The sequence below is a fragment of the Pimephales promelas genome, chromosome 8, assembly GCF_988280905.1.
Source record: "Pimephales promelas chromosome 8, fPimPro1.hap1.1, whole genome shotgun sequence".
Classification (NCBI taxonomy): Eukaryota; Metazoa; Chordata; class Actinopteri; order Cypriniformes; family Leuciscidae; genus Pimephales; species Pimephales promelas.
In genome coordinates, this window is record NC_142776.1 from 31,216,913 (window position 1) to 31,237,559 (window position 20,647).

Below are 20,647 nucleotides of genomic sequence, written 5' to 3' on the forward strand. Positions count from 1 at the left end.
CATTTTAAATAATCCTCCAGTCTCAGATTGTAGTTAATGGGAACATTTTATCCATGTCTACAAGTCACTAGTGGCTCATAACTATAATATTATATATATATTAGATAACAGATATAAAAAAGAAAAATAACTTTTTCAGGGCTTTTTTGGCCCAGCCCCTTGTTAATTTCTGACCCTGGCCTGGACAAAGAAAATTCTCTGAAAAGCACCAAGCCCCATGTGCTCTCAGATGAAGAAAGACGGTCCATAAAACTATTAAGCACTTCCTGGAGTAATGTGGTTGGTGGAAATCCTGTAGCAGTGGCGGAGGCGCTTCAAACATTTGCCATATTCGTTTTCTCCCTGTGGGAAGTCATTATTGAGTTAGGATAGTAGAGGTTTACTTGTTTTCTCTGTCTCTATCTCTCCCTCTCCTCCTCCACTTCTGTGGTGAGAGAATGCACACTTGCGGTGGAAACAAAGGCCCCTTTTGGGGCGAAGGATAATGTTGTACACAATTCAGTCATTATGATGACGGTGTTGTGGTTCGCCTTAATTAACCGAGAAGGAGCGGCTTTCAAGGTTGGGAGAAGGGGGAAATAAAAACAAGCCTGCCGCAACAAAGACACACTAGAGGCAGCTTGAGAAAATAGTGCAGACCTTTACGTCTAGAGAGATGGGGTGAACCTGTGGTGAATTACTTGTCTACTTCAGACAAAGCGCTCTACATTAAGCTCTTAAGATATACAAATCAAGGACACAAGGACAAAATGTACCTCTGCCTTTTCAATGAGGTTAGTCTTTAAAATGGCATAAGACCACTTTCACAGATTATCACAGATTCATGAAGTCACTGAAACGAAGTAAATGATTCATTATAAGGCTGAACTGTGAGTTGTACACAATTCAGTCAAGTCCTTAGCCCATTTACGTTTGTTCATTTGGCGGGTTCTTTTATCCAAAGTGACTGCATGAATGGTCCATTCTAGGTATATATTTAGCAAAATGGTGGCATGGTTTTATTCGGTCTTTTGCATATCACAGGAGAGGATTCTGGAAACTTGAAGCACCGTCACAGCCAAGACTGACATTACAAGCCGAAGTGTTCAGATGCCGCTAAACCACACACTGAGAGTGAATATGATCCACTTATCTGTTTGAGCTCTAAGACCGGGATCACTTTCCTCACACCAGCGGGACACTTCAATCCTCTCTCTCTCTCTAACTCTCTGTATCTAAGAGCCACACTCAAACAAGAACATGTTGATCACATATTACTGTAGCCCAGTTTGTGAATACAGTGTAATGGAGACTCTAGCGATTAATCTTTTTATAAGCAACTGAAAAAAGTGCATGTCAGGCCATGTCAAAAATTCTAAAAAAAACAGCCTTAATGTAGTTTTTAGTGGCTACTGTCACTAAAAACTCCATAAACTTTTTTTTTTCTCTTCGAAGAACACTCACGCTTTCAATGCAGGCATTCACTGGATAACTTAAAAAGACACGCCACAGGCACAGCCTCTGCCGGTGTTCGCTTTGACCCCCCTCTCCCGCTATTAGTGCACTTGTGCGATAATAATAAACAATCTAAAATGCTTTGAATAATCATACTAGTAAAACTAAATGTGATTTAGATAACGTTTGTGTTTGACTTTGAGGAGTTCCGCTCCAGCTCGTACATGCTTCATTTGATCAATGCAATCAATCACAGTTCTAATTGTCTGAATGACTATTCCAAAACTTAGTTAGTTAGTTCATCCCAAAATTTAAAGGGGTGGTAAAATGCCATTTTCACAAGATGTAAAATATATCCGATGTCCCCAGTGTGTGTGTGTGAAGTTTTAGCACAAAATACCCCACAGCTTTTTTTACATAGGATGTTAAAGTTTTGTGCCTGGCCCTTTAAATGCAAATAAGCTTATGCAGAGGGCGGGGTTTCAAGAGCTGTGAGTGTTAGTAGCTGCGATTAACTCACGCAGACACTAAAATGACAGAAACTGTTCTGCCTTTAATGTTAAAACGGAGTCAGACAAAGATTGAGAGACTCAAAAAGAAGGGACAACATGTAGAATGCAACAGGACGTCTCTGAATGGTTAGTTGACGAATTTATTTTGCTGATGTGGTTAACTATCTTCAATTAGCATATTCTGTCATGATAAACTATAAATCGCTCATATAGGAACTGTTGTGAGGTACACACAGAGCGACTTTCTATTGCATTTGAAAAGAAGGATGCTAAAGTTTGAGCCGACTCACAAATGTACTCTTATACAACAACTTTTCCTCTCCTCATCATGGACTGCGTGTTCCCAGGGGCGGGTTTATGTACATTTTAGGGTTAGTGATGTCACTAACCCGGGAGGAATGTCGTGTAGTTCCAACCAGCCATTTGTTGTAGTCCTTTTTAAAAAAAGCAAATATCTTTCTTTGCTTTGAACTTTAAAGCATCGTAACTTTGCAGATGTTGTTTGTGCTCAAACAGCAACATCACACAAACTAAAATTAGAAAAGTGAAATCATACTTTACCACCCCTTTAAATTCTGTCTACATTTACTCACTCTCATGTTGTTCTCGTATGCCACGCACACATTTGAACATCCGTGTTTGTCCAAGTATTTGCGTTGTAAACCTGTTAATCATAAAAATCCCTTGTGTCTCTTTAGAAGATTTGGATATGGATAAGACTGCTCAATGGATTATTATTATGATGCTTATGACCCTTCTTTGGATATTTTGACATGAGGGTGAGTACATGATGACAGAATTTACAATTTGGGTGAATAATGCATTTGCACATCCCTACTTGATTGTGAAAATCAAACTATTAAAAGTTTGCATTTTGGTTATCAAACACTTCCACATGAAAATAATTTGTATCATTATTGGTTATAAAAATAAAAAACAACAACATTTAAATCAGCCTTTACTTAGTAAACCCTATTATTTAGACAATTTTAGTTCCAGAATACATCAATCCCAAGTGACAAAGACACCTGCAGGTACTTCTATATAGTCCAGTCCAACACTATTAATCACTTTTTACAATCAAGATGCCGTCATTACCCATTTTTTCCAAACAACACCCAAGCTGATCAGTATGGTCATAAGTGAACCTCTCAAATCGTACGGAAAGCTAGTGTAATGTCAGAGAACAAAACCAAAAAGGTCACGATCAAACTCAAAGCCATCCAGACTGAAGTAACAGCAATCCTTAATAACCTAAAGAGTGCTATTAACCAGCACACACACCAAACCGAGATATTTCAAGCCTGATTTCCAGAGAGAGGGATTTCACAATTCATTTGGCTACTGATGCACAAAGTGAAAACAGTTTCTCACACCTCTTTAGTCTGTCGTGATTTAACACGAACTGACAACAGTAATGTCCACTCTGGGGCAACTGACCACAAAGCTTTACGAAACCCCTGACCCATGTGGCCCCTGGAGACCTCTTTCCCCTCAAGCAAGGGGTTCGAGTCCCTGGAGAAAAACAGTTGGCTGAGCGTCAATACTCTGACAATGTGTCGTTTCTCAATGTCAGAGAAAGCAACTCTCTCATCTTGTCAAAAGATAAACCCTTAAGCTCACCTTTAACAGGTTGCCATGGTTGCCGGAATCCGACTGACCCAATTAAGGAGTTTGAACACAAAGGGAAAATGAAAAGCAAGGCTCTGTCAGATAGCAGCTCCATTGCACTTAGTGAAAAACAGTAAGTTCCACCTTATCTGATCTGCTTTCTGGACTGGCCAAAGAGTCGACTCACTGGAATGATTCTGAATGCTGGATGGGAGGGGGAAGAAAAGATAAGAAAATGCCAGAGGTCTCAAGAGTATTGCATCAGCGGCACACATTGAAATGTGTAGCAGAACCTCACCTGCACTGATTGTAAGTGATTGCAGAGCCGCTATAAGGTGACTTTTGAAACAGACAACTTTATACATTGTATGGAAATTTTGCAAGCTTAGCTAATGTCCGTAGGCAAAACATGAGTTTTCTTTTTGTACAAACGAGTTGTTTTTCAGCCTTTCTAGAGCACAGAAATCATTCCATGCATACATAAGATATTTGCTAATGCAAAACTGCTTTTCTTCGTCTCCCCCATGTCTTTTGTTTTGAACAAGTATGAACCTGAGAATACAAAGAAAAGCAAAGTTTTATAGTGGTCTTTGGTCATTTTCCCAAACTTACAATGTTCCCGTTTACCAACCAAGACTGTGCTGAAAATTCCCCTATAAGTTAGTAAACAAATTCAAATGCTATACTAAAATAAAAGATTGTTCTAACACCATCCAAATGGAACATATGCATCTATCATTTACTCATCCTCATTCAATTCCACAAAAACTGCGGTTTCAATACAACCAGCTTTTTACAGTGGCCAAAGAATGTCAAACTCATTCAACTTCCTATATTCCTTAGTCTTCTGAAACTTCTGGAAACTTTTAAGGTGTATATTCATTCTTTGTGAAGCTTGACAGTCTGTTAAATGAAAAAAAAAGGAGTCTTAAAGAAGAATCTTAAACTATCCTAAAAATGCAGGTTTGAAACACTCCGACGATGAGTAACATTACTTTAATCAACAAGTTAGGACATATAGGTTCAGCCAAGATAAAAAGCTGGAAACATCTGCAATAGCGGATGGACATGGGACAATATTTGTCAGACACTGATCCAACCATACATAGAAGGACTGAGTGATAGTGGCGATCGTCAGGCATGTTGCCATCAGAATGTCAAACAATGATTCATTGTGCCGTGTCAGTCAAAAAGCCAGAAAGAGGAGTGTCCAACTCAATCCACTGTTTGGTTGTTTGATTGTTGATCCGAGGGCCAGTACAGAGACTTAAATCACACTTGAAGTCTTTAAGACGTCATAAATTTGAGCATGACATTCCGGCAGTCTGGAAGACTTCAAGAGTGAGAAAGCTAGTCAGATTAGAGAGAGACACAATATATTATCCCTCACGGGCCTTGTTCATTAATCCCGGCATTCATCACAAGCAGATGATCGTGTCTGACTGCAGATAAGAGATCTGAGGAGGAACTGAGACTGGATAACATCTATAATCCAAAGATCTTACAAAGGCTACGTTCACACAGTCTAAACCACATTTCACGACAAAAAAAAAACCCTATAGGAACAGGATGAAGAATTACAATTCAAAATTGGATGAAAGCAAGTAAAATGAGGTAAAATAACATGCAAGTTTTATCTAGAAAAGCTAGATTATAGAAAGTTTGGATGCTGTCTTGATGAGGACTCGTTTTGAAAAAGCTAGAAAATCCTTAAAGTTTTACGGTTAGGTAGATGGAGCGATAGAGATACCGAATGAAAGATAAGATGGACAGAACAAACGATGGATGGATTTCAATGTAAAAATTGTCGATCAATCCATCAATTGTTCTTTCTGTCAATAGCCTGAATTTCAAAGCTATCCTTGATAGACAGACAGACAAAAAGAAAGATAGATGAATGGATTTTAAATTAAGAAGTTCCGCTCATTCATAAATCCATCTATCCAACCATCCATCCATCCATCCATCCATCCATCCATCCATCCATCCATCCATCCATCCATCCATCCATCTATCCATCTATCTATCTATCTATCTATCTATCTATCTATCTATCTATCTATCTATCTATCTATCTATCTATCTATCTATCTATCTATCTATCTATCTAATCTATCGATGAATGGATGGATTTCAAATTCAGAATTTCCATCCATCCATCCATTGTTCTTTCGATTTCAAATTCAGAATTTATCCATCATTCTTTTGATTTCAAATTCAAAATTTTCCCTCAGTCCGTTATTGTTTCATTTTATTTATCTGTAAGTGTGTGGACGGATGAACGGATGGAAATTCTGAACCGTTTTGCATTCTAAAACAAAAGTGAGAACTGCATTTTGCCATGTGAACGCAGCCAAAGATAACTTCGCTTAGATAACTGGACTGGGGCGTCCTTCTGTAAGAGAAGAATATGTTTAAATAATCTGACAGAGGATATGTCAGATGTTGAAAACGCTGTCACAACAAACCTGCTATGATAACGGAGTTATCAACACAAACCAGAGCAGTGGGGATTTGATCAAATGCTCCAGCACTTAAAAGGAGGAGAAAGTCTCCTGCAGTCACTTCCCATGACAAGAGGGGTTTTGTCTCAACTCAAAGGAAAAGTTTGCAGCGCTGTTTCAAGACAACTAAAGATATTCTAAAAGGAAGCAAACTGGAAATCAATTTCCAGTGTGATGTTGAGACATGTCAAACGCCTCAAGGCAAGTATGACTAAGACACATCAGTGGCACTCGAGTGCTGTCACAGATCCAGTCTGTTTTTCCTCAGTTCTGCTCAATAAAGTACCAAAGAGGGAGAGGGAGGGGAACAGAGAAACACAAGAACTCAATTGCAGGTCAATGATATTGATGCCTCAGATGATGCATTTAGTGATCGATGGAGAACCCTAAGGACACCTTTTTCCCTGCCTTTTAATATTTTATGTTCATTTTACTTTCCATTTATAAGGAGGGGAATAAAGACATGATAGTGCTTTGCCTTATTTGCCCTTTTTCTTTTCCGTAACTAAGAGGCCCAGCAAGAGTGACTGAGTTTTCCAGCACATTGACAGTGGAACTGTGCAGTTCTCTGTGGACCATGGACAAAGAGTCTCTGTACCCACCTCTCCATCGCTTTCCCTCATTTTCTCCCTTTATCTCATTGAGAAAACAGGCACATTTAAACTCTGCCATTTTACACATCAATTATTAATTTGCTGTCAAGGACATTTTCTTGCCAGAAAATCTACACTTTGGCAAAACACAGGACTGAAAAATTTCTGCGCAATCCCCGCAGGACGTTTATCGCATCTGGGCAACGGGCCTACAATTTCAGAAGCACATTTTTCAACTGGACTCTTTATAGACAAGCGTACGACTTTAGCTGAACACCAGCCGGGAAGCAGAGTATCTCTCATTACTGAATTATGCCATAGTTCGCATTTTAAATGTGGAAGTGATTACAAAAAATGCCGAGCACAATCATGATTGCGATACCATTCATCCTGAATCAAGTTCAAGCACTGTGGTTCTGTTTAACTAACTAAGACTGAACTAAAACAAAAACAATATGGAATGGACCGTTTGGACTCTGTACTGTCATGTTATTGCTTGCTGGTTTTAGGCACTCTGTTTCGCATTGGTACATCTCACCAAACCTTACAAAAACATTTATGAAGCTTATCTCAACCCCCCAAAAAAACAAAAACAAACAAATAATATCTATTTTTCCTAAAGAAAATTGACATTTTACATGTCAATTTTCACACAAATTTCTCATTACCGTAATGCAAACAAAAATCTCATAGAATATAATACAATTTTTTTTTTTACTAAAAAAGTTATTTAAATTTGTTGCATATTAATTATATACAGCTTTATTTTTTTTTCATGGTAGTATTAGTACTTTGATGTGGTGAAAATGTGGTTAACCATCATGGAGATGTCAAAATGCAGTGCAGGAATCTCTTTTTATGCGAAACATAATTTCTTATTTTCTTTTTTTGATTTTGGTGTGAAATGTGACCCGGACTTGACATTGTGAGATTCTAAAAAGACCTCTTATCCCTAGTAAAATCACTATAATGCTATCTCTTGTGGCTCACTGCTTTAATGAACCTGCGGTTTAGCTCTCAGCAGGGATTCATCAACACGGCATGATTAGCAGACGATCAGATTTTGGACCTAGTTCATTTCAGGCTAGATTGGACTGAACATACTTGATCCTCTGGATCCAGATGCAGTAGTCCGTGATGTAGAGGTCATTGAGGATGTAGGCTGGATCGTTCTCCCGGAAGATCTTATGGATGGCTAGCAGACATTTCAGGATGCAGGCCTTCCCTGTGACAAAGAAAGCATGAACTGAATCAGCCTAAACACAGAAGTATGCATTTATTAGTGTGGTTTATGCTTAAACCAGTGGGGAAACAAAAACTTAACTGGATCTATATTCTATGAAAATAGTCTGTCATATGTATTTTTTATCTTAATACTATGTATGTTTACTATTTCCACTACAACTTTATAACTATTACTATGATTATCTTAGATTGCCTCGATCTATATCTATAGCACTAAAATATCTCATTACTTACCAATGTACCTGCATGCACCATTACATAGATATCTATATTTAGCTGTTTTCCATTCTCTTTGTTTTTTTGTTTCTCACTTTTCTGTATGTGTATCATTGCTTTCTTACCTTGTATAAGCTACTCTTTGGTTAATTTGTAATACAAATTTAAAATACTTGGATTTTTTAAAGCAGTAAAGACAGTAGAGTTAGTAATTAACTGTGCAACTTTTTTGGAGCAAAAAAGGGAAATCTGTGCTAAGCAGATGCTTTTTGAGATAATTGTATTTTCAATTTTGGCAGATGCTTCCACAACACACAAAACACACCCCCATACACACAAACACCTTAAGGGCACCATGCCGCAGCAATGATATTTGTTGTCATAACACCCGTCTCTCAAATAATGTGCAAAAACATCCCCTCAGCGCGATGCAACGTGCTCAGTTGTGAAGTGAAAGCAGGACCCCGAGGATTCTCGAGCTGCCCACAGAATAGCCTGGCAGCCGGTGGAGACATTCCAGCCGCCTCAAAAAACAAACAGTGCACTCGCACCGAGGAAAGCCTTACACAAACATTTGGTTCCCATTTAAGCTGGAGCTCTAACCCAGAGCAGCCGCCGTGGCTTCCAGCTTCAGGACATGCGTGAAAAACTCCAGGAACTTGAACCGTACTCGGTCTTTCTCCATTTGTCCTCCCTCTCTCGCTGTCTCCGACTTTCATCCGTCTATAATTGAAGGGTTTTCTACTTTTCTTCACTGCTCCCTGGGAGAGTGGAGGAAAAGAAAGCTTTTGGATTCTTCCGAAGACCAGCTGTGGGTTTGTGCAAGGTTTAGATTGCATGTTGAGTCAGTTAATCATGTGCTGCAATCAGGCGTCTCAGGGGAAGAAGAGGTTGAGGACAGGAGACGAGAAGAAAGAAGAGGAAGAGGTGGAATGGGTTGACAAGGTGAGATTTGGGCTCTGGAAGTACAGAGGGTAAAGGTCCACAATCTCACAAAGCATGCCCAAAAATATGCCAAGGTAATTTTCATCCAAAAAAGTAAATAATAAAAAATTAGCTTTAAGAAAATAAAACCCAATTATCAGTCTTTCACTAGCTAATCTTTATTTGTGACATGTAAAACTTCAACTATAATATAATAATATATTTGTGATTACATCTAAAACATATGCCATCAGTACACAGCTACTATTGAGGGGAGAAAGATGTCTGGGCTTGCAGTAAAATGCCAACAAAATAAAAGGTCCATCAAACAGGCTTCGTATTTTTCTTTGATTTTGGTGTGAAATATGACCTGGATGTTGTTGACAAACTTGGTAAGAATGAGCCTTAAACCACCAATGTATTAATCATACAAAGGGTGACACTGACTGCGAGTGAACAAAGGAGCTATACTCGTGAAACAGCTGCAAAAATCACGTTAAAGAACAATGACATCAAATTATGCCGCATCAAATGGCCTACATCTATCATCGTGAATATGGCAAAGCACTTTTTAAGATTGATCACGTTGGCTTAAAGGTGACAATTCCTGCCGAGGAAAACAATGAATCTCACTAAGCTACGACAGAACTTAGCAAAAACGAATTTGATCACTGAAGGATGTAAAAGGGCTCTTAAAATGCCATGAAAATGAACCTGCTTCCAAACCAAAAGATACAACTATGTATACTACCATTTGAAAGTAAAATGAATCAAAAGTTACAGTGAAGTCCTTTGTTACAAATGCTTTCCATTTCAAATAAATACTGTTCTTTGAAGTTTATCCTAAAAAAAATAAATAAATAAATATATATATATATATATTCCACAAAAACTGTTGTCAACATTGATAATTAGAACTGATTCTTAAATCCCCATATTAGCATGTAATTCAGCTTTTCCATCACAGAAATAAATAATATTTTAAAATGTATACAAATAGAAAACAATAAGACCTGTAATCTAGCCAAGTACATATAAGGGGTATTTAACATGGTGCTATGGAGGTAACAATGGCAAAAAGTTGGGAAAAACTGTGTTAACTGATAAAGCCCATGCCAGTGCAGAGCAAAACAAGTGGAAACTGAATCCAAGCTATGCAGTTAAATGAAAAATACAGGCATGCCCCTGAACGTTCAGATTATATATGAGTGTTTATATTTGCCCACAGTGCATCTTTTAGGCCGTTATCCATACTCTCCCTCCTCAATCTCCTTGAGGGCCGCTGACTTTAGCAGGATCTCACGGAGAACAACCAGACGAGCTGCCAGAGGGCTGTTCAAATATTTACCCCTGGATAGCATTTCCATCACGGCTTTCCTCGTGCAGGATCATTAATGGGTTTGTTTTCCTACTACCTACAACTGTTTGCTTTCACTGCTGGTTAAACGAAGTGCCTCAAATTAGAGTACACACACATCAGACACACACCTCCATTCATGTTCCGCCGACAAATTAATTACCCAGGAGTCACGGTTTCACAGGATAGCCTGCTTTCCGAGGGGAGTCACACCGCTGTTACCGTTCATTAAAGGGGAGCCTTATTGCTCGTGAGGCTTTGATGGTTGTAAATCTACAAATTGTAAACTGATGTCACAGATTCTGAGTGAAACCCAGCGGTGTGTTTAGAAATCTGTACCTTGAGGAAAAGAGCAAGAGAACCAGTTTAAACTTCAGAGAACAGATTGATATGATAGTATCTTGTAAAATGTAAAAGCCTCTAAGGGCAGACAACTAAACTAAAAATACAATTTCAACCCAATTACAGAACGTTCAGCACTGATGTCCTGAGATTGAATCACCAAGTCTGTTGGTTACTAGCAGGTGTTCCTACATACTTGATATGGCAGATCATATTGCTCTCCTATTGGCTATTGCTGCTTATTTGCATACAGTTGAAATCAGCTTAACATTAAAGTTAGGCAATGTTTTTCATAAACACTTCTTGTTATACTGGTTATACTCAATACTGGCCACAATAGAGGTGGTCTAAATATATATATATAATTTACATATATCTTCTGTGGAAGTCTCAGGACTAAAAAAGGTTTGTCCAATCATTGCATTTGGTCTGAATGAAATTATAGGAAGTCCTACCTGACTGTCAACATATGTATTTTTGTACTTTTACAGTTCCTCCTGAATCAAAACAACGAGCTTACGCTGCCTTAACAACCGTGATTAAGAGATGGCAACCCTGTGACATTCTACCCGCATAGAATTATGCGTTTCTATACCATCAATGCCAAAATGAATCTGCAGCCATCAGGTGGTACACGTCAGCGCTCTGAGTTTTATTATTGTGATGTTATGTGCTTTGTGACATGAGGTAATTTAATGCCATCTCTTATCTTGTGATGCTTTGCAGACTCCGTGTGCGCTCATGTATTTTAAAGGAGGCGTGGCTTTGGAGCCCTTTTTTCGAAGAGAGGGTGGGATCTTATGATTTCAAAGCTAGCTTGTTATTGCTAACCTCTGCGAAATTGCCTACTCTACCTTTAATGGCTGCCCTGTATATTGTCGCACTAATTCATCAAATAAATCTCATCGAAAATGAGACTTGGTTATAGTTAATGTTGTCTTGTGTTTAGTTATGATCCTCAGAGATCAATTAAACATTTACTATATATCCAAATGTATGTACATCTATTATCAAGGTTCAATTTTTAAATGGCTGACTTATATAGTCTATAACATTCAGCCTGAAATGGTATTCCCATTTCTTTGTAGGGTTTATCCATCTTGATTTGGCAGGATCATCATTTTTTATCTGGTCTTTAGAGCAAACCTGAAAGCTAAACCAATCCTACTTACTTTATTAATACACATGCCTGGTCTTAATGGGGAAGGTTCAGTCTTGTAACATAATCCATTTCACCAGAAAAAAAATTATCATTGCTTGCCTACATCTAAAAAGACTTCCCAGTTGACGCCTCCAAGTGCCTCCGATGTCATAAGTTGACACATTTCTGAATAACCATTTATGGATCGAAAATGTGTCGCAAAAAATGTTTCTTTATGAGTACATGTCATTCTCAGTCAGTGCAGAAAGCTGCCAGTACCTGGAATGAACCTGAAATCAGTGAAGTGTGATTTTACTTGTTTCTAATCTTCTTTTGTCAAGTAGTCTCTACTATGACTTAACTTCTCAAATCAACTATACCTTGCTAATCCCAAACCTTACAAGCCCTTTAATTGCAGTTATCTATGAGCGCTAAAATCAACATGTGTTGGATAATCTCACCACACACGCCCCAAAATGTGTTTACACAGCGCTTCTGTCTCTCCCACAGATGGCTTCTTTGATTTAAAGGTTGCTCCTCTCGCAGTGATATCAAAGGCAACAGTGTCTACTCGGCAGAATCGCTGATTTCTTCAGAAGTGAGGAGACATCCTTCTCAGATTTCCTCATTCTTAACCCCCCCTCCCATTTGCGCTGACAGAACAGCAAGACTAAGCACACCAAGACATGACCAATCTGTTGACTTACTGGTCATGGAAAATGTCTTTTACCGAAGCACCCTGCTGTTCAGGGAGAGTTGGTGAGCGTTGTGTTAAATTTGGTCCAGAGTGAGCAACACCGTCTGCTGTGGGTAAATTTAGGTTGCCTGTCAAGCTCTTGTTGTCATTAGTCTCTTAAAGTCAACATGAAACAGTATTCGCAACTCGCACTTCTGTAGTGTGATGCATTTCCGAGATTTACTGGGACCAAAATATGCAGGATGGGTCTTCATAACAAATTCTGTTACAGTAAAAAAAAATATCTGAACATTCTTATTTTAGACTTGTTTTGATTTTTTATATCAATGATAGTATATTTCATATTCTGAATGTTATTATAGGCATAAAAAAACAATAATTTATGTAAAAAAAAAAAAAGCGATTAAGATGACGTATGCAGACCAACGTTTGTCTGTTATAGAACAACATAGTTTGAATAAACAAGCAGAAAAGACAAATAAAAGTTTATTTGTCTTGTCGTATGACTTGGTCAAACAAACAACTCTTAAAATGAGTATAAATATAATAATAGTATTATATATATATATATATATATGTATATATATATATATAAATAAATATATATACATATATATATAATAAAACTATAATTATATATGAAGAGTTCAGATGCAAAAGCCTCTAAGTGCCATTTGAAATTTTCTTCTAGAATGATAATATTTATCAAGCCTGTATATTTAAGTTCAGTAATTTCACTTAAATTGCAATGAAGATTACCTATTAATTGTCATTTAAGTGAAATTACTGAACTTAAATATACAAGCTTGATAAAAATGATCATTCTAGGAGAAAATTTCAAATGGCACTTAGAGGCTTTTGCATCTGAACTCTTCATATACTCATTTTAAGAGTTGTTTGACCAAGTCATACGAAAAAACAAATAAACGCCAATGGGATTATTTGAAGAAACCTGCCTTTATGGGGATATGAAGTTGAAAGAGATACGCTTGCTTTCATTGGCAGCAGGAATTCTCATAATGAGGTGGAAGCACTGCAGGGTTTATAGGGTGAGGATCAGGTCATGTGTTTAGTCTTGACCCTCAACGCGTTCCATTGGTGGCTTGGAAAAGGCTAAGAGGTCTGTTTTTAACTGGGAAAAAAAAAAAAAAAAAAAAAAGAAGGACAGGACTCACCAGACTGAAAAATGCAAGCAACGTCTCTCACAGCTCTTGTGATCAGGGAGAAATGCCGGAAGAGTGGGTAGCACAAAGTCCTCCTGCCGAAAGACACCAGCACATCTTGTACCGAGTGATACGTCTGTAACACATTCACACACAAGCGGTCTGTAAATTGCTCCAGATCTGTCTAAGCATATTACATCAATCATTTCCTAACTCCACTGGTAATTACAGCAAATTGCTCTAATTATTCCCAACGACTTCTCATTTTATTAGCAGGGTAAATAGTAGGTCAACTTTTAAACACCTTGGCAAGCGGCGTTCTTAATTGTAGACGGTGTTTAATCGCTTGCCTCAGAGTTCTCCGTGGTCTAAGCATCAACAGACAAGTGCTTTGGGGGGAAAACATGTCTTTATTCTCTTTATTCGCTCTTTCTCTTTTTGCGTTTTCCAGCCTCCCACTCTCCCTCCCCTCCGCTATTCTCTCAGCAGCTTGTTAAGAATGCACCCGGAGCCATTCTAGCATGTCATCATAGCTCATGCACTCCCCCAGGCTATTAAACACTGGTGTAAATAAGCCTGCTGAGGAAGAGAGGGGGGCTGAAGGAGCACTGGATTTACAGTGGTTAGGCAAAACACAGGGTGGAGAGGAAGAGAAATGAAGGAGATTGAGAGAGAAAGAGAGGAGGAGACAATGATAGGGTGTTGGGAAACTACATTAGCATTTCCTGAAGGAAATACCAGTGCTTGCAAGATAGCTGAAGAATAGCACTGAAGTTTTAGGACGCTTCAGTTGTAGGCCATTGTTCTGTGCAAATGAAATGCCCCAGAGGCAGTGTCTGGAGTTTTACTGGCTGTGCATAAGAATCTTCACATAATGCAACATGGTGTTTGTAGCAGTAGGTGGCTTTAAACGTTCTAGACCAATCACAAGTTAGTATGCAAATAACTGCAAGACAATCATAATTTGCTATACAAATATTTGAATGATGTTCTGTTATCGTTTACTCATCCCATTTCATGCAAGAGAACGGAATTAATCATTCAGCATGTTTTTGTGAACTCGATGAAACAATTCACTGAAAATAAATACAAATAAATACAAATAAATGCCAGCATGGTAAAAAATTCAAGACACAGAATTCTCATTACATTGACCAACCTGAACCAAAGAGCCAGATAAATCCAACTTGTCAACAAATAATTCAAACTGGAAGATGTGAAAGATAGCTCAGTTGAGTAGGCTACTACTCGTGCACTGACGTCTGTGAGCGCACACCAAAAGCGTACTGAATTAAGCTCTCTTTCACGTCGTCGCGCCTTTTCAGATAATTCAACCCGATCTCACGACCAAATCGTACGAATTCGACGAATGATTAAAAAGTGGCTAATTCGTAACAATTCATACGACCTCACTCGTACAAATTAGTACGATTTTGCTAAATTGTACATATTTTACGAATTGGCCAATTCGTAAGAACTCGTATCATAGTGAAAAAAGATGGACGACGCCCCTTCGCTCTTTTCCATTAGAAAGAACTCAAGCCGCCAGTGTCTCGATATGACGCTGACATCTTGGAACTTGAGTCTGCGCACTTGTGTGTTTCGGGACCAGTCATGCGCAGTCGTGAGCAGGAAGTAAAGCCGCGAAATCAAGGCCGCGCCTTCATTCTCGCTGAATCAAACGCAAGCACACGCCCCGCACTTTCATTAAGTGTCCTCTATCTGCTTCGTTCTTCTCCAATGATGTCTGCTGATTGCAGAACCTCGTTAAAATAAGGTAAACACAACTACTAACCAATTAATCAACATTATTTAAAAAAGTCCACTGGTGCTTCAGTGACTACCTCACACAGAGAACCTGTCAATCATGATGTCAGAGCACCGTTTTTATCATCACATAACTAACTAAAAACAAACTTATTTTAAAAACCAACACTTGAAATTACATCAACGTGATAGAAACTATAGAAAATGACAGAAACTATCTTTGAAAAAAGGATATGTGAAGTGTAATTTAATTGTTTAGTTGGTCTCACGTCCCATTGAATAACATAGCTATACTAGGTCCGGTCATAGGGGGGCGATCAAGACGTTTTGGCTTCACTTTTGAGGGCTTGTGCGGCACGCTTGATTCGTACGAATGACTTACCCCTTACCCCGCTCCTAAACCTACCCATCACGTGGGTTTAGACAAGTCGTACGAATTCGTACGAGTGAGGTCGTACGAATTAGACACTTTTTAATCATTCGTCGAATTCGTACGAATTGGTCGTGAGATAGTGTAGGATAATTCCATTTGTCTGCTCTACTCTTTCTCCCACACGTTTACATTTTTGAACGTTCAACGAGACATGCAGCAAATGTATGCCAACTTAGGTCCCGGCGTGTAGATCAGCACGTTACAATTCAAATGTGTGCATCCACCGATTAGGGAATTGGAAATCGATTTGGGACGTGGACATCCGTTCCCAAATCGTCCTTCCCAAACACTTTAATCTCATTTTTATCCGTTGACGAAAATGTTAATAGATTTTTGGCGTAATATTTGTCATTAGCTAATTTTTTTGTCAGTGAAAAGCACTGTTTAATACTTCAGAGGTCAGAGGTTTGGGACAAAACCCTAACACAAATGTTTAAGGAAGATCAATATAGAGCTGCCTTACAAGCACTAAAAATGAAAGAGTGAAAGAGGAAATGAGGGGGCAGAGGGTTTGTGTTGTTTTGTGTGTGTGTGAGAGCAGGCAGTTGGAGGATGTCATTACCACCCTTCCATTATCAGTATTGCAGCGGAGTGCTGGCTCTCAGCGCACTGAGCTGGGAGAGGTGTCGGGTTACTCGTCCTCATTGTCACACTCACTGTGGAAATGTGGGGGATTAGGGACTGCTGCCGCCCCAGGAGTCGGGATACGCGTACACACACGCACACAAAGCTTACAGCTCTGCTAAACACACGCAAGCAGTTTAAGGTTAAATTTGTCCCTCGCTTTGGTGTCCACTTTGGAACAGGATGGATTATGCTGATGATGAAAATGTAAATGCCTGTCTGCTACATTTCACTATACACACATGCAAGTTTATGCAAATCAGGGATAAGCAGGAGTAATCGAGTACTCGTTGTTTTTCTACTTTAAAATATCTATTTTTTCAATTTCTGCAGTACCCTATATCCCAGAATGCACATCAGGTGTTGTGTGATTGGTTATTTTTTGTTGCGTTACACATTTTAGACCAATTAATTGGTACTGGAAACTTGGTGTTTTGCATCTGGATAGGAAAATTGTTAAGAACATGCCTTAGATATGGACAGTGGTATAATCTGCATGTATTTTAATATCAGCAGTGGTTCATAAGATGACAAATTTCTTATGTAATGTAACCAGCATGCTGCAAACCCTTATCTTAGGCTTCTGTTCAGGTAAAATTTGCAATGTTAAGCACAAGTAACATCATACAAAGTATGCAATATACTGTCTAGAGCTGCATCCATGAACTCTCCCTTTATCATTCCTTGTATAATAAACCAGTGTTATTTTAGTATTATTTACTATTACAGCATTTATGGATTTATATATTTTTAGTTTTCTTTTCTATTTTAGTTTAATTTTCAATAATGCTTCTGATTTTTTTTTTGTATTTTATTTCTGTCTAATCTTCAGTTTTAGTCATTTTAGTACTTAAACTGATTTCCTCCTAATGTTGAGAATATATTCCCTTGCATACCATACCAAAAATGATTTTTAATTTACAATGACACTGTTTAGTCAATGTTGAAAACTGTGTAGGGAATAATGAAATGTATCTTCATGAATGTGTAAAATCTGCTGCGTATGTTCTCTCATACAGTACACATTGAGTTCAGCATGACGGAGATGAGCAGAGGCAAAGTGTTCATGTTTTTCGACCTTTCTTTCCACACTAACAGCTACTCTCACTTGTAAAATGAGAAAGTCTCTTGGCATTGTGCTGATGCTTACAATATTACTATAGCAACTGAAGTAGATACACAGGATATTGACTACATTGTTTGAACAAACAGATCAGATTTAATCACTTGCAGAATGGCAGAGCAGACGTTGAGTCCTAAAGCTCAGCTTTGAACAAACATATGTGAACCCTGTTAAGTTAAAATCTTGTTAACGCTCATTCGCTTATTCATTTGTTTGTTTGTGCCTTCAAGGCCATGTTGTGTTTTGTTATGCTGCTAAATGGTTGACATACCTCCAGCCAGCTGAGAGTACCGCTGACCTTTCTGATGGTCCAGGCCGACTCTACCTGGAAATCACAACAGCATTGATCAATATTGCCATCAACGATCCTAAACACAATAAAAAACTGAACTATACTGATGTCAGACACTATACACGCAGACTATATAAGGCATGTCAAAAGTTAGCATAAATCTGCTGTCATACTAGACTTTAAGCATGCCACAATTTCTACAGAAACTGCAACAGTCGTAGTATGATGCCACACTCTTTAAAAAAAAAGTAATTCGGCATATAATAAATGAACAAATGTAAAATATGTAATATACTCTACTTTATTATAATGCTGCATTTCTGCAGATTTCAAGTTTGCATTCTTTTAATTCAGCTAAGAGGTAACTCAGATCAGATCAAGATCAAATTTCTTTCTGCATTCACGTTCCTATGAATGGAAGTCAATGAAAGGAAAAATGCAGTGTGACCGACCCTTAACTATGACTAGCAATTTACCAATATTAAAGTTTAATATTCCATAAATTGTGTTAAGTAAATGCTACAATCTTGACCATTTCTCAAAATAAACTCACATCTCTTTCTACCATTTCACAGTATTACTAATTTTACAGTATTTTTGGTGGCATTTTAGTTTACAGTCCTATTCCCCATGTGCATACTATTTACACATTATAGTGATTGCAATAACTGGGTAATAACTATGTACTAACCATGAACCGACCCTTAAACCTAACCCATGTACAGTAGTTACCTTATATTACTTTATTATTAGGTAATTTCTTAGGGAATTGCACATACTGTGTGTATATATATATATATATATATATATATATATATAAATAATAACCCTTCTTGCCACCCCCAAATGTATGAATGGTAGAGTACACAAAATAGCATAAAATTTCAGCCATTTATCGGTTATGAGCCATAAAATACCTATAATTAGTTGCTTATTGATATCGGACAGAATATTAATATCGCGCATTCCTATTTTGACACTTTTCATTAAGTCAACGGTGATGAAAGAACAGAATTTAAGGAAAAAAATGGGAAATGTTTCTGGATTCAAACTCCCATCACTCACATGAGCACCACGGCTCACTGAGAACAAGCGCTAACCATAAAGACACAGCTCCAATGCTAGATTTATCACTTTAGACAAGAGAATGTTTTAAGACGGTATGATATGTCCTCTAGCTATTATGATTGAATGGAAGCCCAGATTTCTACTGTACATTTAACATATGTTGAAAGCTTGGGAGTCAATCCAACAGACCTCTTCCACAAAAAAAAAAACCCTTGCAACATTCTATTACTTTTGAAAACTGTGTTTCAAAACACAACCGCCAATTTTACATTATTCATATTTATTTTTACAATTACTACCATGTGCAGTGGCCTCCAAAGAGACTATCTGGAAAACATTACAGGAATGTATAAACTTCCTGGAGCTTTAGCGCATGTGAAAATGCCAGGACCTGCACGCCAAACCCACTTACTAACCGAGAGAGTCATCTTTGGCATTCAAGCGTGCACTTACATTGTGCTCTCCCTCTGTAGTGCGCACATCATAGACATACGCCAGAATGATGTCCACCAAACCCAGCCAGACGTGGAAGCGCGCTTTCTTATCCAGTAAGTACGAACGGTTTGTGAATTTCCTCATCTGCTCCTTTTCCTCTTCTGTGAAAGTTATTGCTGAAAGCAAAGAGAGAAAAACAGACATTCAGTGTTGTTTATCAAGTTATCTCAGGGAAGTACAATCAAAGTCAATCTCTGACAAATCCCCCCCCGAAAAACAAGTTTAAACGCAGGGCTCCAGCAGTGAATGATGGATGCCTCTGCTCCACGGAGAGCTTTAAGAAACAAAAGCATGTTCGGCGCAATTATTTTTAAATCAGAGTCGGAGACGAGGCTTTTGAAGCATAGTAAAGTTACAGCACAGGAAGAGCAAAGTTACACAGCTTGATTGATGCCCTAAACTGACTTGATACTGCACCAGGGAGGAAAGAGTCGAAGGCAGGGCATCGAGAGAGAGGGGGAGAGAGCAAGTCAGCACTTTAGTAGCAGCTGAAAGTGATCCCTCTCCTTGGCTTCAGTGCTGCCCCTGATAGAGCCCCTCGTGTGCATGCTTGCATGTCCATAAAGACACACACACTTTAAGCCAGAGCTGGCAAAAGTCGAGCTCTGGCTCTGTTGGGATCTGCTGGATTCCAGCGACATGACGACTGAACAGCTCCCCCATTTTCTTTCTCTCCGTCTACCTGATTTACCCTCTAACACAGCTGCCTCCGCCTGGCAGAAAACTGACTCCTGTGAGACCAAAACCAGGAGCTGAGAAGGGAGTTCAGCTCCACCCAAGCTCTTGTATTCGCCTTACATTAAACTGATTCTGTCCCCAACTACTCTGACAGATTCAAGGGGTTTTCTTCTTTTTTTGTGTGTGTATAACATAAATCTTAGCACTTTACAAAATACGGCAAGATAACAAAACCATTCCTCCTATGTAAAAATGCATCAATGGAACAGTTAACCCAAAAATAAAAAAAGTAAATTTACTCACCATGATTACAAACCTGTGGGGTCACACAGCTTTTTTTTCTACAAGTGAAAGGTGACCGCAGGTTGTGAATATTAAAGTTAGTTCACTTTTAAAAAAAAACTTTTGCTGATAATTTACTCACCCCA

The 20,647-nt window shown here is 38.4% G+C and overlaps 1 protein-coding gene across 1 annotated transcript in view; it reads right to left on the reverse strand.

The window, feature by feature from the left end:
- shq1 (SHQ1, H/ACA ribonucleoprotein assembly factor) overlaps positions 1 to 20,647 on the reverse strand; it is a 35,084-nt gene that overhangs the window by 5,292 nt on the left and 9,145 nt on the right. Inside the window, exons 8-11 of the mRNA XM_039664790.2 lie at positions 19,500 to 19,657; positions 17,958 to 18,011; positions 13,752 to 13,875; positions 7,759 to 7,879 (exon numbers count right to left, since the gene is read on the reverse strand). Of these exons, the coding sequence (XP_039520724.2) occupies positions 7,759 to 7,879; positions 13,752 to 13,875; positions 17,958 to 18,011; positions 19,500 to 19,657 (457 nt within the window). The remainder of the gene's footprint in view (positions 1 to 7,758; positions 7,880 to 13,751; positions 13,876 to 17,957; positions 18,012 to 19,499; positions 19,658 to 20,647) is intronic.